General features: G+C 62.1%; 2 protein-coding genes across 2 annotated transcripts, besides 2 other annotated features; both read left to right on the top strand.

The window, feature by feature from the left end:
- Nucleotides 1-12,829: a sequence feature (areas not merged during assembly with more than two copies in the genome that could not be assigned to a particular haplotype).
- Tc00.1047053511769.10 (uncharacterized protein) lies at nucleotides 306-770 on the top strand (the record flags this gene model as incomplete). The annotated part of the gene is made up of 1 exon (XM_802275.1): nucleotides 306-770. One exon carries the CDS (start codon nucleotides 306-308, stop codon nucleotides 768-770), a length of 465 nt encoding a protein of 154 aa, XP_807368.1.
- Nucleotides 1,394-11,674, top strand: Tc00.1047053511769.20 (dispersed gene family protein 1 (DGF-1), putative; the record flags this gene model as incomplete). Its single annotated transcript, XM_802276.1, has 1 exon — nucleotides 1,394-11,674. The coding sequence occupies one exon, from the start codon at nucleotides 1,394-1,396 to the stop codon at nucleotides 11,672-11,674; it is 10,281 nt and encodes a 3,426-aa protein (XP_807369.1).
- Nucleotides 6,257-6,307: a microsatellite.

Consider the following 12,829-nt stretch of genomic DNA (forward strand, 5'->3'; position numbering starts at 1 on the left):
TTCTCCTCGGGGTGTAAAGGCTCTGTTTCCACAGTGCCCCTGCAAGGCGAGAAGACGCGAGGCCTCTCGTAGATGCAGAGTAACTTCGATGCTTGTGGTAGGCCCGTTGCTTTTTTCTTGATTTGTTTATTGCCTGGTTTACGGAATTATTGCTTTGTTATTTTATTGATTCTTGGCAAAAACTGATTATTGAGCCACCGCGTTGTCCCGTGGAAAATGCATAAAAGGTGCGTGTTTCACGTCCTTCGCCGAAACTCCCTCTTTGCGTGACGGGGCTTTTTTTTACGTATTTACTTATTGGCCGGATGTACTTGACGATGTTGTCTGGCGTGCGGCCACAGGACACATTTGAGAAAAGTCAATGTAAAAGAAGAAACGGCCACTGCACGGCGTTGCATTTTTTGTGTCGTTTGCGGTGCCTCCACGTGATGCTGAAGCGTTTGATGGGGTGTTTATTCTTCTTTTTGCTCCCTGCAGCCAGCCTTGTTTGGTCATGGCGGCAGCAGTGGGACTCTGCGGCTGCGTACTTGTCGCACGTGTCGCAACTCATGCTGTTGCTGCCTCGCTCTGTGTTGGTGGGGGAGTGGGCGAGCGACGGCGTTGGTGGAGTTGCGCCCCAGTGGGAGAAGGAAGGCACCGACCGCACGATTGACGTGGACCCTTGTCCCCCGTGTCTGGGTGCCGCCACCGTACCACTTTATTCGTCCTTCTTGTGTGTGCCGTGTGCGCTTATGATGCCGCTGTTTGTTTTGAAATGCCGACCCACGTGAGGGAGGAACGCCGCCTTGACTGCCGGTGAACGGCGAGTCTTCCATTCCTCCCGTGCCACCATTACATCCTCGGACGCGCTTGATGGTCGACGGTTGTAACGCTGCCACGTGGTTCTGTCTCGGTTCTTGTGTGTCTTTCGCGGCATCAAGAGTGCTCTGTGGTAGAACCATTTGGTTGCAGAAGCGGTGCCAATGGTCATGTGTCTTTTTGCTGGGATTCTGCCACTCTGCATGGTGGTTGTGTGGGGCTGCGTGGGCGGTGGGAGGGCGGTGACATCACTGGGCTGACTGCGTCTGCGCTTTTTTGTGTCGCTGGTTGTGCTTTGGTGGGGACTGTCTGTGACCGGATGCCTCTGCGTGCCAATGTGCTTAGTTACTGTTGTTGCTTCCTCTTTCTTTTCTGACTGTGCAGATAGAGCTATTTTGGCTTGACCAGCACAACTATCGTTTCAAGGTGTTAGGGATTAATCGCTGTATTAGGACTAGTAGTGGGATATCGATCTATCGGAATAGTGTCTCTTGATTTGCCATTTGTAGGAAGGGATTTGTTGGACAGGAGCTACGGTCGACGGGGCGAGTGCGACACACCACGACAGCTCTATTGATATCTGATTGGTTTGTGGATGTGGTGTGCGGTGGGTGCGTGTCCGCGCAGCCGGCACCGTGTGCGGCGCATGGCCATTGCGGCTGTGCGTGTGGCGCTGCTCGTTGCGTTGGCACTGGTTGCGGCGGCGGCGTGGATGCCTGCTGTGCATGCGGTGGTGTTGCGACTGCGGGGCGGCACGGTGGACAGAGCCCTCACGGTTGGCCGCGCCGTGGACACGGTGCTGATGGACGGCGTGTACATCACGAACGGCGTGGCTGTGGTGTTTGACGTGCCTGCGATGCTTCCCGGCGCGCTGCGCATTGAATTGAGGAACTGCGTGTGCGACGGCGGTGCGCAGATCTACGTGCGGGGCTACAGCGGCGAGCCGGCGAGTGACCGGAGCCTGGAGGTGAGCGTGAGCGGGCTGTCCGGCGACTACTGCTCGCTTGTGTTTGTGCACAACCTGCCGGCACACACGAACGTGACGGTCCGTGACTCGACGATTGTGACGGCGGGGCCGATGCGCTACTCGCAGCTGAGCGGGCTGACGGACGCGGTGGCGTCGCCGCTTGTGCTGCACGTGACGTCGCTGTTGCAGACGCAGCTGCGTGTGAGCAACACTGTGCTGAGGTCGTCGCAGGCGGGCGGGTCTGCGGTGTACGTTGGCGGCGGTGTGGACCTGCTGTCGAGCGCGGTGGTGCTTGACGGCGTGTTGCTGGAGGCGTCGGGCGGTCCGACCGCGTCCGCGATGCATGTGGCGTCCTCGTCGCGCCTCAGTCTGCGGAGCCACTCGGTGTTCTCCGTGACGAACGTGTCGGTTGTGAGCAGCGGCGGCGGCATTGTGCTTGGAGAGCACCTCGAGGTGTTTGATTCGGTGCTGCGCTTTGTGGGCGTCGAGGGGTCTGTCGCGTCGTCGCTGGTGCGCTGCGACGGTGGGACGGTCGGTGTCGGCGGGTGGCTGGAGCTGCGCGACGTGTGGGCGGTGGGCGAGGCGTCGTCGGTGGCGTCGCTGTCGGGGGTGACGCTGAGCGGCGGTGCCGTGTCTATTGCGCGCTGCGCTGCCACTGGCGCGACGCTTGTCTCCGGGCTGACGATCACGAGCGGCGTCGTGTCGGTGCAGTGCAACCGTGCCGGCGGCCGTGCGCTGCGGAGCAGCGGCGACTACCGCATGGCCGGCCTGCCCTCCGTGAGCGTGGTGCCGTGCGACGGCTGTGCGGCCGCGCTGGCGTGCTTTGATGCGCTGACGGCGTCGTTCTCTGACTGCGTGTGCAGCTGCCGTGCCGGCGGCGTGGGCGAGGCGTGCCTGCCGTTCGACGTGCCGCCTGCGAGGGCCGGCGGTGGTGGTGGCGGTGCGGAGGGCTGCGTGAGTGGCGTGACGCTGACGGAGTCCGTGACGGTTGGCGGCGGGCGTGCGACGGCGTGCTTCGACTCGGTGGTGTTCAGCGGGCCGATCACTGTGGCGGTGGACCTGCGCTTGATGGACGCGTTTGCCGACGCGCTGGACGTGACGCTGCGCCACTGCGTGCTTGAGGGTGGCGCGCAGCTGCGGATTGGTGGCCTCAGCGAGAGCACGGCGCGCCTGATGCCCCACGCCCTCGTCAACATGACGAATGTGACGTCGCTGGAGGGCACGATTGTGCTGCATGGCGCGATGCCGCTGCACTCGAGTGTGCTGCTGGCGAACTCAACGCTGCGCGCGACGGTTGGCGGGTCGCAGTACGTGCCGACGACCCATAGACACGAGGAATTTCGGTACGGCCCCGCGCTTGTCCTGGACGGCGTCCGGCTGCTGTCGACGCGGTTTGTCATGACGCGGTCGACGCTGGTGTGTGGCGGGGGCTCGTGCGCTGCGATCCTCGTGGAGCGCGGCTTTTGCGTGAACCTGTCCAGTGTCTTCTACATGGACAACTGCGTTGTTGGGTCGCGGGAGCACGTGATTTACGCTCTTGCGTCGGACCTGCGTGTCAGCGGCGGCTCCGTGTTCTCCATACAGAACAGCTCGTGGATTGCTCCGAGCACCGAATATTATAAAGGCGCGTGTGTGTTTGAGGATGTTGTTGTGGATGGTGGCAGCGTGCTGCAGATTGTGTCCAGCACGTTCCGTCTCGGCTTCGCCATGCTCATTGCAAACACGCTGACTGTGACTGGCGGCAGTTGGCTGGTGCACCGCGACAACGAGTTCCGCACCGCCTACGTTGTGTACGTGACAGAATACTACGGCATGGTGTTCCGCGATCGGAGTGTGTGGTCGATACTTCACAACAAACTCACGTACGGCTCGTACTCGTCAACTATTGCACACATGACAAGCAACTGGCCACCACCATCCGACTCGCGCCCGATCATCTACGGCATGTGCAACGAGCTAAGGGGCTCTCCTGTGACGAATTACGGAGAAGAGCTCAATATTGGAGCACCCGTGACGGTGTTGGACTGTGGCGCGTGCACTGTGGACGCTGTGTGCTTTGCAGCGAGGACGAGCAGCATCAGCGGCTGTGAGTGTGAGTGCGCTGCTGGCGGCTACGGTGACACGTGTCTGCCGGCTGCGGTTCCGGACGGTCTTGGGCCGCTCCCGCTGCCCGACGCGAAGGACACGGAGGTCCGCTGCGTGTACGGTGGCAGCATCAGCTCCGTGGACGATCCTGATCCCGGTGTGCGCGGTCTGTGCTTTGTCAACGTGACCTTCACTGCCGCGATTGTGCTGGACCTGTGGAGCTTCGACGCGCCACAACAGACACTCAACATCACGCTGCTGCAATGCGTCCTCGTGGGCCTGTCGATCAGGGGGAGTGGTGCGCGCGTGCACGTGAACGTGACATCCTCGGTATTGGATGCTGGTGAGTTGGCGTTTGAGGGTTATTTTGGTGCGAGCTCCCAGATACTGGTGGTAGGCAGTACGTTTGTGACGACGTCGAGCCACGCCATTTTATTTTTAAAGGTTTTTTTTTGGGTGAACTCGACGCTGCTGCTACTTGACAACCGCATCGAGGGAAATGTTCACTCAATTAATTTCTTTAGTGTTGTTGTTGATGGTGGCGGGATCATTGTGAAGGGGAATACGCTGAGGGTAACGGAGGAGGATCACGGTGCGGAATCAGCCTTTTGCGTTTACGCTGTTGACGTGAAGAACGGCGGCTACATTGACGTGGAGAACAACACGATGAGGGCGGCTAATGGCATTTATTTTTATGAGGGGATCACCGTGAGCTCCGCGGGGCTGCTGCGAGTGGCGGACTGCGCCTTTATTGGCAGCACGAAGGTTTCGACTTCTGCACTGGTGTATTTGTATGGCTCTTTGACAGTCGAGGGCGGTGCGCAGTGGCGTGTGGAGGGCAATAGCGTGAGTGCAGCCTCAGTATTAACTATTCCTTATTCCTGGCACGAAATTCAGCTGTCAGGCAGCGGCACTACTGTGGCGCTTGCACACAACCGTCAGGTGGACTCGAGGGCTTTCTTCACCAATTTTTTTCCGTCGAGCATTGTCGTGACGTTACCCCCGCGGTTTGTGGTTGGGTGCAACCTGCAGGACGATGAGGAGGTGTCGTACGACGGTGTGTTTCCGGAGGACGTGGTGGTATTCGGGTGTGGCACGTGCAACGACGACGCGGCGTGCTACATGCCAGGGACGGAGTCGGTGGACCGCGGCTCGTGCTCGTGCAGCTGCAAGGACGGATGGCATGGCGCGTCGTGTCTTCCCTTTGAGGTGCCCGACACGGTTGTGCCGCCCGTAGCGGAGAGAGCCGTTGACGGCGACACGAGCTGCGTGGTGAACAAGACGCTGACGAACCTCACGCTGAACATGTGGAGGTCGCACCACTGCTTCATGGGTGTGACGTTCAGCGGCGTGGGTGCTACGCTGACGTTTTCATTCGACAGTATGCCGCTGCATCTCCCCATCAACATCACGCTCACTGGGTGCACATTCTGTGGCGGTGCCGTGCTGCAGTTTGTTGGGGGTGCTGAGGTGGCCGAGTCAGCCGGCGTCCTTATCCGCGTGAGCCGGACGGTGATGCGGTCCTCTGTCGTTGTGTTTTCACTTGCTCTCCCGCAGCACTGCGACATCGCCGTCACGGAGGTTGACGCGGTGCAGACCCTCATGGTCGAATTACCGGGCACTGTGAGCAGAATGCTGAGCGTATTGTTTTTGAAGAACGTCTTGTTGAGTGCGTCAACGCTGCTGGTCAGCAACGTAAATGCGCGTGCAACGAAGCGTGATGCGTTTGGTTTGTACTCGACCGGGACGCTGACGCTGGTGGGTGGCAGCTCGCTGTACGCGCGTTACTGCAGCTTTGATGGGTACATGCATCTGTTGTATGTGTACATGCCGAGTGTGAGTGACCACTCTGTTTTTGCGCTGCTCAACAACAAAATTTCCTCCGGGACAAGCCTGCTGTATCAGCACCAAGGATTGAGCGTCTCGGATCACAGCGTGTTGCGCGTGGTGGGGAACAGTGGTTCCGTGTCATACGCCATCCTTGCAGACGGCTCGTGGACCGTCCAGCGGTCAAGCTGGCTGGATTGGCGCGACAACGACGTTGGAGTGGGTGCGATGTTCTACGACAGTGGCTCTGCTTTTGTAAGCATCGACGGCAGCAGTGTGGTGGCGTTGACGGGCTGCAAGATGGGCTCGACGGGGTTGTCGGTGTCTTTGCTATCGCGGGTTAACGCTGGCTACCGGTTCGTTGCTGGGTGTCTGACGGTCGCGGGAAGAGTTTTTATGACGGCAGCAGAACTGGAGCTGAACAGCATCACCAACGTGACGACGGTTGCCGCGTGCGGGCAGTGCACGAAGGACGGCGACTGCTTTGCTCCGCTGACGACGGCTGTCATTGACTGCGAGTGCCAGTGCGCTGCTGGAGGGCACGGCGATGTGTGTGTCCCGGCGCCTGTGCCTGCTGGCCCGCCGCCACCACCGCCGCCGCCAGTGCCGCCCACACCGCCACCACCGCCGGTTGGTGAGTGCATCAGCGACATGGTGTACCCCGAGGTGGCGCAGGCTGTGGGCAGCGGGCTGTCGTGGCTGTGCTACCGCAACGTGACGTTCAGCGGGGGCGGCATGAGCCTGACGGTGCTGGTTGGGGCGATGACGGGCGACGTGGCGAACGTCACGTTCGATGGATGCACGTGGAGGGACGGTGCCGTGCTGTTGCTGTTGGGCAACGCGTACGCCGCTGTGGGGGCGCTGAACATCCTTGTCACCGGCAACACGTTCCGTGACGCGCTGCTCAGCCCGGAGGGTGTGTTTCCACCGCGCACGAACATCACGATCAGCGGGAACCGCTTCACGGTCACGAGGCCGATCCCTCGGTCGGGTTTGGGCCTTGGTAGCCCGTCGTGTGTTGCGATGAATGGGCTGGCGATCAGCAACGACTCCGCGGTGGTGCTGAGTGGCAATGTGTTTCAGAGCGTGACGGCATCGTCAAGCGCCATTTACGTCGTTGAATCTTCTCTGAGGGTGTGGTGGCGCTCCGTGTTTGCGGTGATGGGCAACACGTTTCATATGGCTGGCAGTACGTTGATATATCTTGAAGGGTCTAGCGAGTCCTTGTCACTGAGTGTACTGAACAACTCTGCCGTGGTGATCCGAGACAACATTGTGTCGAGGCCGGTGCGGTACTTCGTGTATTTTTTTTTTGCATTACGTGTGGAGTCTTTTTCAGCGGTTGTGTTTCAGGGCAACGAGATGCAGGGAAGCTTGGTTGTGTTTTATTCAAGCCACTCCTACAACATCTACTACAACTCCTGGCTGCAGTTGAGCGGCAACCTCTGCCGTGAATCCCCATCGGAAGCTCTCCTCTTTATTAACTCCGAGGTGAATCTCCGCGACTCCACGGTGTCAGTATCTAGCAACCAATTTTTATCCAGCACAGGCACGCCGAAAGTGCTGCAGATACTCAAAAGGTCCCGCGATCTCACAAACGGAGCGATTGTGGCTGCGTGCAACACTGTGAACGGCGAGGAGGAGGCGAAATACAGCATCCCGTCCGTGTACAATGCCACATTTCTGACCTGCAGCGACCCATGCACTCTCGCGGCATCGTGCTTCCCTGCGTACACGACGACGGCGTCGAGTGATGGCTGTGCCTGCACGTGCGCGGAGGGCGGCCATGGCGATGCGTGCCTGCCCGTTGCTGTCCCCGAGCCCTCAAGCACTGACGGCGCCGACTTGTGCGTGCGGGACGTGAGTGTAGACGTGGAGGTGAACGCCGTTTTCGGGACTTCGGTGGTGTGCTACGTTGGTGTGACCTTTGCGGCGGACGTCGTGGTGGAATTGGAGTCGATGTCGGGGAGCGTGCGCAACGTGACGCTGGTGAACTGCACTATTTTGGGCGGAGCGAGCCTGTACTTTGTTGGGTGGCGGTCCGACCCGCCTGCTGGCGAGCGCGTCGATGTGTTGATCAGCGGGCTTGAGTCGCGCTCCGGCGGCGGCGTGCTGGTGGCGAACCGATACCCGCCGGGCTCGCGCGTCACCGTGGTGGACTCGGTGCTGATCGCAGAGGCGCGCGTTGCGTACCGCGGCGCCTACGACCTTGGCGCCGCCTCCGCGTGCCTCGTGCTGCACAGCGTGAATCTGACTGGGAGCGTGCTGACCATCGCGCGCGCGCATGTGGCAGCTGTGTTCGACGACGCTGTTGGTGTGCTGGTTGTTGGCGGCGTGGCGCTGTCGTCGCGCGGTGCGCTGTACGTGGACGGGCTGTCGGTGCAGACGGCGCTGGGGCTGTGCGTGTCGGTGGAGGGCGGTGTTGCGGCCAGTGGCGGCTCCGTGGTGGCGTTTGTTGACAGCGGCTTTCTGTTGTGCAAGCACGCGGTGTCTGTGCGTGGGGCTGTGAGCGTGTCGGGCTCCGCTGTGGCGCTTGTGCGGAGCGAATTTTTGTCGACGGAGGACTACGCGGTGGCGTTTTATTCGACGGTGAGCCTGGATGGCGGGTCGATGCTGCTGGCGAAGGGCAACGTGCACGACGGCGTCTCGAGGGAGATGCTCTACGCCGCTGGCGCCGTGACCGCTGCTGGGAGCACGCTGAGCTTTGTGCGCAACCGAGCGCTGCTGCCGCGGATGCTGTCGGCGAGTCTGTCGCTCTCGGCTGGGGCGCATTTGAGGGTGGCGTGCAACGACGCTGGTGGGCGTGTCCTGTCGACGGCGGAGGAGTACGCAGCGGCTGGTTTTGGCGACGCTGGGAGCATCGACGTTGCTGGGTGCGACGCCTGCGACAGGGACACGCACTGCTACACGCCCGGGACGGCGTCGGCGAGCATGAGGAACGGTGTGTGCGTGTGCGCGTGCGGCAGCGGCGGGTACGGCGAGGCGTGCGTGCCTGTGGGAGCTTCCGCGCTGCCGCCTGCTGTGGGCACCGCGCCGAGTGTGTTCTTCCGCGAGGGCGTGACGGTGCGGTCGGTGTTCGTTGTGCCTGCCGGCGCGAGCGAAGTGACGCTGCGCCACGTCGTGCTGGACGGCGTGAGTCCGGTGCTCTACGTGCCGTGGATGGCGCGAGACGGCGTGCGGATCGTTGTGCAGAACGTGTCGCTGCTGAACGGCGCAGTGCTGTACGTGATGGGCAGTGGAGCGTTGCGCGGTGCGGGGGCGGCAGGGAGCGACGAGGGCGGGCCGGTGGAGCTGTCCGTGTGCGACGTGGAGGCGCTGAACGGTGCGCTTGTGCTGACCGGCACTTTTCCCGCGGGGTCTGTGCTGACGGTGACGGACTCCCTGCTGGTTGCCGCGAGGCCGACGCCGCTTGTGTATCCTCCCGGCTCGCAGTCCTCGCCGTACGCACCGGTGCTGGTGCTGTCGGGCCTGCGGCTTGTGCGGTCCGTGCTGGTTGTGTCCGGCGTTGCTCTCGTGACCGTGATGACTGGTGGACGGACGGTGGTGGTGGACGGCGCGGTGCTGGAGCTTGTCGGTGGCGGTGTCGCGCTGGACGCAGCTGTGTTCGGTGGCGACTATGCGTTGTACGCGAGTGCGCGTGTGGTTGCGTCGTGGGGCGCTGTGCTGCGCGTGTCGGGGAGCCAGGTGTACGCCACGCATGGGTTGGTGTTCGACAGCGGAGTGGTGGCCAACGCGTCCGCCGTCGTGGTGAACGACAACGCCGGTGCGCTGACGGATGGCGCGCTGCTGGTGCTGCGGGGGTCGGCGTCGTTTGTGTCCGGGTCGTGGCTGTCGGTGCGCGGCAACAGCATCAGCGGCAGGCTCCTGTCTGTGCCGTCGTACCCGCAGAGTGCGGAATTTGTGCAGAGCACGCTGACGCTCCACGGGAACGCTGGCAGCGGGCCCGTCGTGATGGACGGCACCGTTGCGCTCGGGGACGCCGGCCGAAGGTTCGTCGTGGGGTGCCTGACACTCAACGGGCAGGCGCTGCAGCCGATGGAGTACAGGTCCGCCGGCATCATCGGGGAATTCCGCCCCGTGGCGTGTGGCGTGTGCGACGCCGACGTGAGTTGCTTTGGTGCTGCGACGAGGGCGATGTCGGGGTCGTGCGTCTGCCGCTGTGCTGATGGCGGGTACGGGCGCGACTGCCTGCCGGTGTACCTGCCGCACGTGGACGGGTGCAACCGCACGCCCGCCCTGCCGCCGCTGAGCCACACGGCGACGCGCAGCCCTACGCCGACATGGACAACAACATGGACGCCGACGCCGAGCGCGACGCAATACAGTCCGACGCAGCACGGGCCGACGGAGACCCTGCAGGTGACGGGGACGGTGGCGCTGTCGCCCACGCGGACCCCGACGGCGTCGGTGAGCAGCACGCTGTGGTGGAGCGATGTGGCGTGCCCGACGCTCGCCGTGACGACGACGGTGGCTGGCGGCAGCCTGACGCAGAACGACATCCGTGGCGGTGGGAGCGTCGTCCCGACGCGGCTGATGGTGTCGCTGCCGCCGCCGTTTCGTTGGGCACGCGATCCGCAGCTCGGCACGCACCTGAGCTTCGTGCCGGTTTCGACGGCGCAGCCGAGTGGCTTTGGTGGTCCGTGGGGAGCGATTCTGAGCAACGCGACGTGGGTGCGCAACGCGACGAATCCGTCCACCGTCCTGGAGCTGGCTGTGCCCGTGCACCGCGGTTACTTCATTGCTGCCGACGAGACGATAGTCATTCGCTGCGACGCAGCGGCGGTGTCCGGCGGCTGCAAGGGAGTGCTGCTTGGTTCCTTCACGATCAGGTCTGACACGCTGCCCGCCGCCTCCAGCGCTCTCTCGGCGATCACCGGCGTTGTTGCGGGTGCGGCGGCTGTTGCCGTGGTGGTGACCGGCGGGCTGGGCTCCGTCCTGGAGATGCAGGCGGTTGGCGTGTTTGCGAGGATGCCATGCGCCTCGGCGCAGGAGCGTGCGAGCACCGCTGCGCTGCCGTACTTCCTGTCGGTGTTCGCTGCTCTTGACCCGCTGTGGATGGTGGTGGGCAACGCACTGCTCGCCGCTGTGTTCGGGTGCGTGCACTGCGGTGTGACGGCGGCCTTCCAGCGGTGGCGCGGCGTGGACGCGGCGAGTGCGTGGGCTGCGATGCGCTTCCCGAGCCTGACGTACGTCGTGGCGCACGCGATGCACCTCGGCATCTTCTTCGGCTCCGTGCTTGCACTGGCGATGCCCGGCGCCCGCGTGCAGCACCGCGTGGTTGGTGTCGTTGGCGTGCTGTACGGTGTGGCGTTTCCTGCTGGCGTGTGCTACTTGATTGCCCGCCACACGGGCGCGAGCTTCACGAGGTACTGGCAGTTTTTGAGGAAGCCGCTGCACGAGCGCCTGCTGTACCCCGTCGGGTATTGGCACCCCGCGGCGCAGCAGCGGATGTACGGCGGCATGCTGACGAACATGAGGGGCAGCCACGTGTACTGGTGCGTGTTCCAGCTGTCGGTGCTGTGTGTTGTGTGCCTGATTGCGGCTGTGCACCCGCCCGTGGGAGGCTGCCACGTCCAGTACTTCTGCATGGCGGCTGTGCTGCTTGCGGGTGCGGGCGTGGTTGCCTTCACGAACATGATGCGCTCGGCCTTCCTGACGGTGATGCACGCGGCGAGTTTTGTGCTCCTTGCGGTGCTGTGCGTGGTGAGCGCGGCCAACCACCTTGCGCCGAGCGACGGCGGTGCGAGGGCGTACGCGGCTATCGTACTGCTGCTGTCGACTGTGATGCTTGCGGTCACTGTGTACGGCGTCGTTGTGTGGTACGCGGAGGACCGCCACTGGCAGGAGCTGCGCGAGCCGCGGCGTGGTGGGCTGGAGGCGCTGCTGCGCGATGACGAGGAGAGCGACGACGAGACGCAGAAGCTCTATGACATGGCGTCATCGTCGTACGCCTCAGGCACCACCGTTGCGTCGTACCGACCACCCGCAATGCCGTAGCAGCCCATGGCCGGTGACGTTCGATTAGACGCCTTCAGCTTGTCCGACTGTGCATCCGGTGCGAGCCACAAAATTCATTACGCCCTTCTGTTACGTGCAACGCTTAGAATTGGCGGACGTGCGGTGGTCGTTGATGGGAGGGGCGCGAGGCCACGGCTGCTGCACACCACGGCCACTCATTGCTCACAGCACCGACAGTATTGTTGATTGTTGTTTTTGCGACACGATTCTTTTTTGCGCGGGTGCCTTCAAGGGTTTTTCCCGTTCTGCGATGACTGTGTGGAAGGAGATTCGCTTGTCTCCCTTGTCACTCCTGATGTCGTGTTGTACCGGACTGTATTTTCATGGAGTTGTGTACGAGGAGCTTAACGCCTATTTCATGCAATGGAAGAGGGATCCAGCGAGCCGCCTACTGTTAGTGGTGAATTGCAGCTCGGCCTTAACGTGGATTTACATGCACGGAGCGATACGGTTTGCAGGAGCAGGGCGGTGGCGGAGCAGTAGCAGGGACCCGTGCTTCCAGGAACGCCTTTGAGCGGGTTGTGTATTGAGGCGCGACCCCTTTCTCTGATTTCGGCCTGCCCTGCTGTGTCGAGCGCACAGTGTGATCGATGTCTCTTTATCGGTGGAGGTGACGGACAGAGTCATCGCAGTCACGTTCCACACTTATCCTTTAGCGCACCACCGCCATGGCTGGATTCCTCAGATGTGCACGTGGAACGTGGGGAACTTGGATGACGCGGCGTTGGGATTTGTTGCCCGTGAAGGCCCGCACGTTTTGTGTGTGCAGGAGCAAAGGGAAAGGTTGTGACCGGCCGCTTCCGGCCATTTGCACATCCCTTCACGGCGCGGCCCTTGATTTACTTGGCAAACCCCATTTCACAGGCAAGGAAAAGTGCTGCATATTGGCCATGCTGGTACGAGGGATGCCTACACGAGCACGTTGGTCATTTTAAGAACTTCCATCCGGCCGTGCGGAATTCATGCACCAAAGCAGACACGGAGCGGTGCGCTGTTGGCACAGAGAGTACGATATACACCGAGACTTCATCCACGGCGGCGTGCGTGTATGCACCTTTTTGCTGAACCGTGGAAGCACGCGAGCACATGTCGACGGTTCTGGATCCCCTGGTGACTCGCATTGTGGACGTGTCC

The sequence above is a fragment of the Trypanosoma cruzi genome, genomic scaffold (genome assembly GCF_000209065.1).
Source record: "Trypanosoma cruzi strain CL Brener 1047053517163 genomic scaffold, whole genome shotgun sequence".
Taxonomy (NCBI): Eukaryota; Euglenozoa; class Kinetoplastea; order Trypanosomatida; family Trypanosomatidae; genus Trypanosoma; species Trypanosoma cruzi.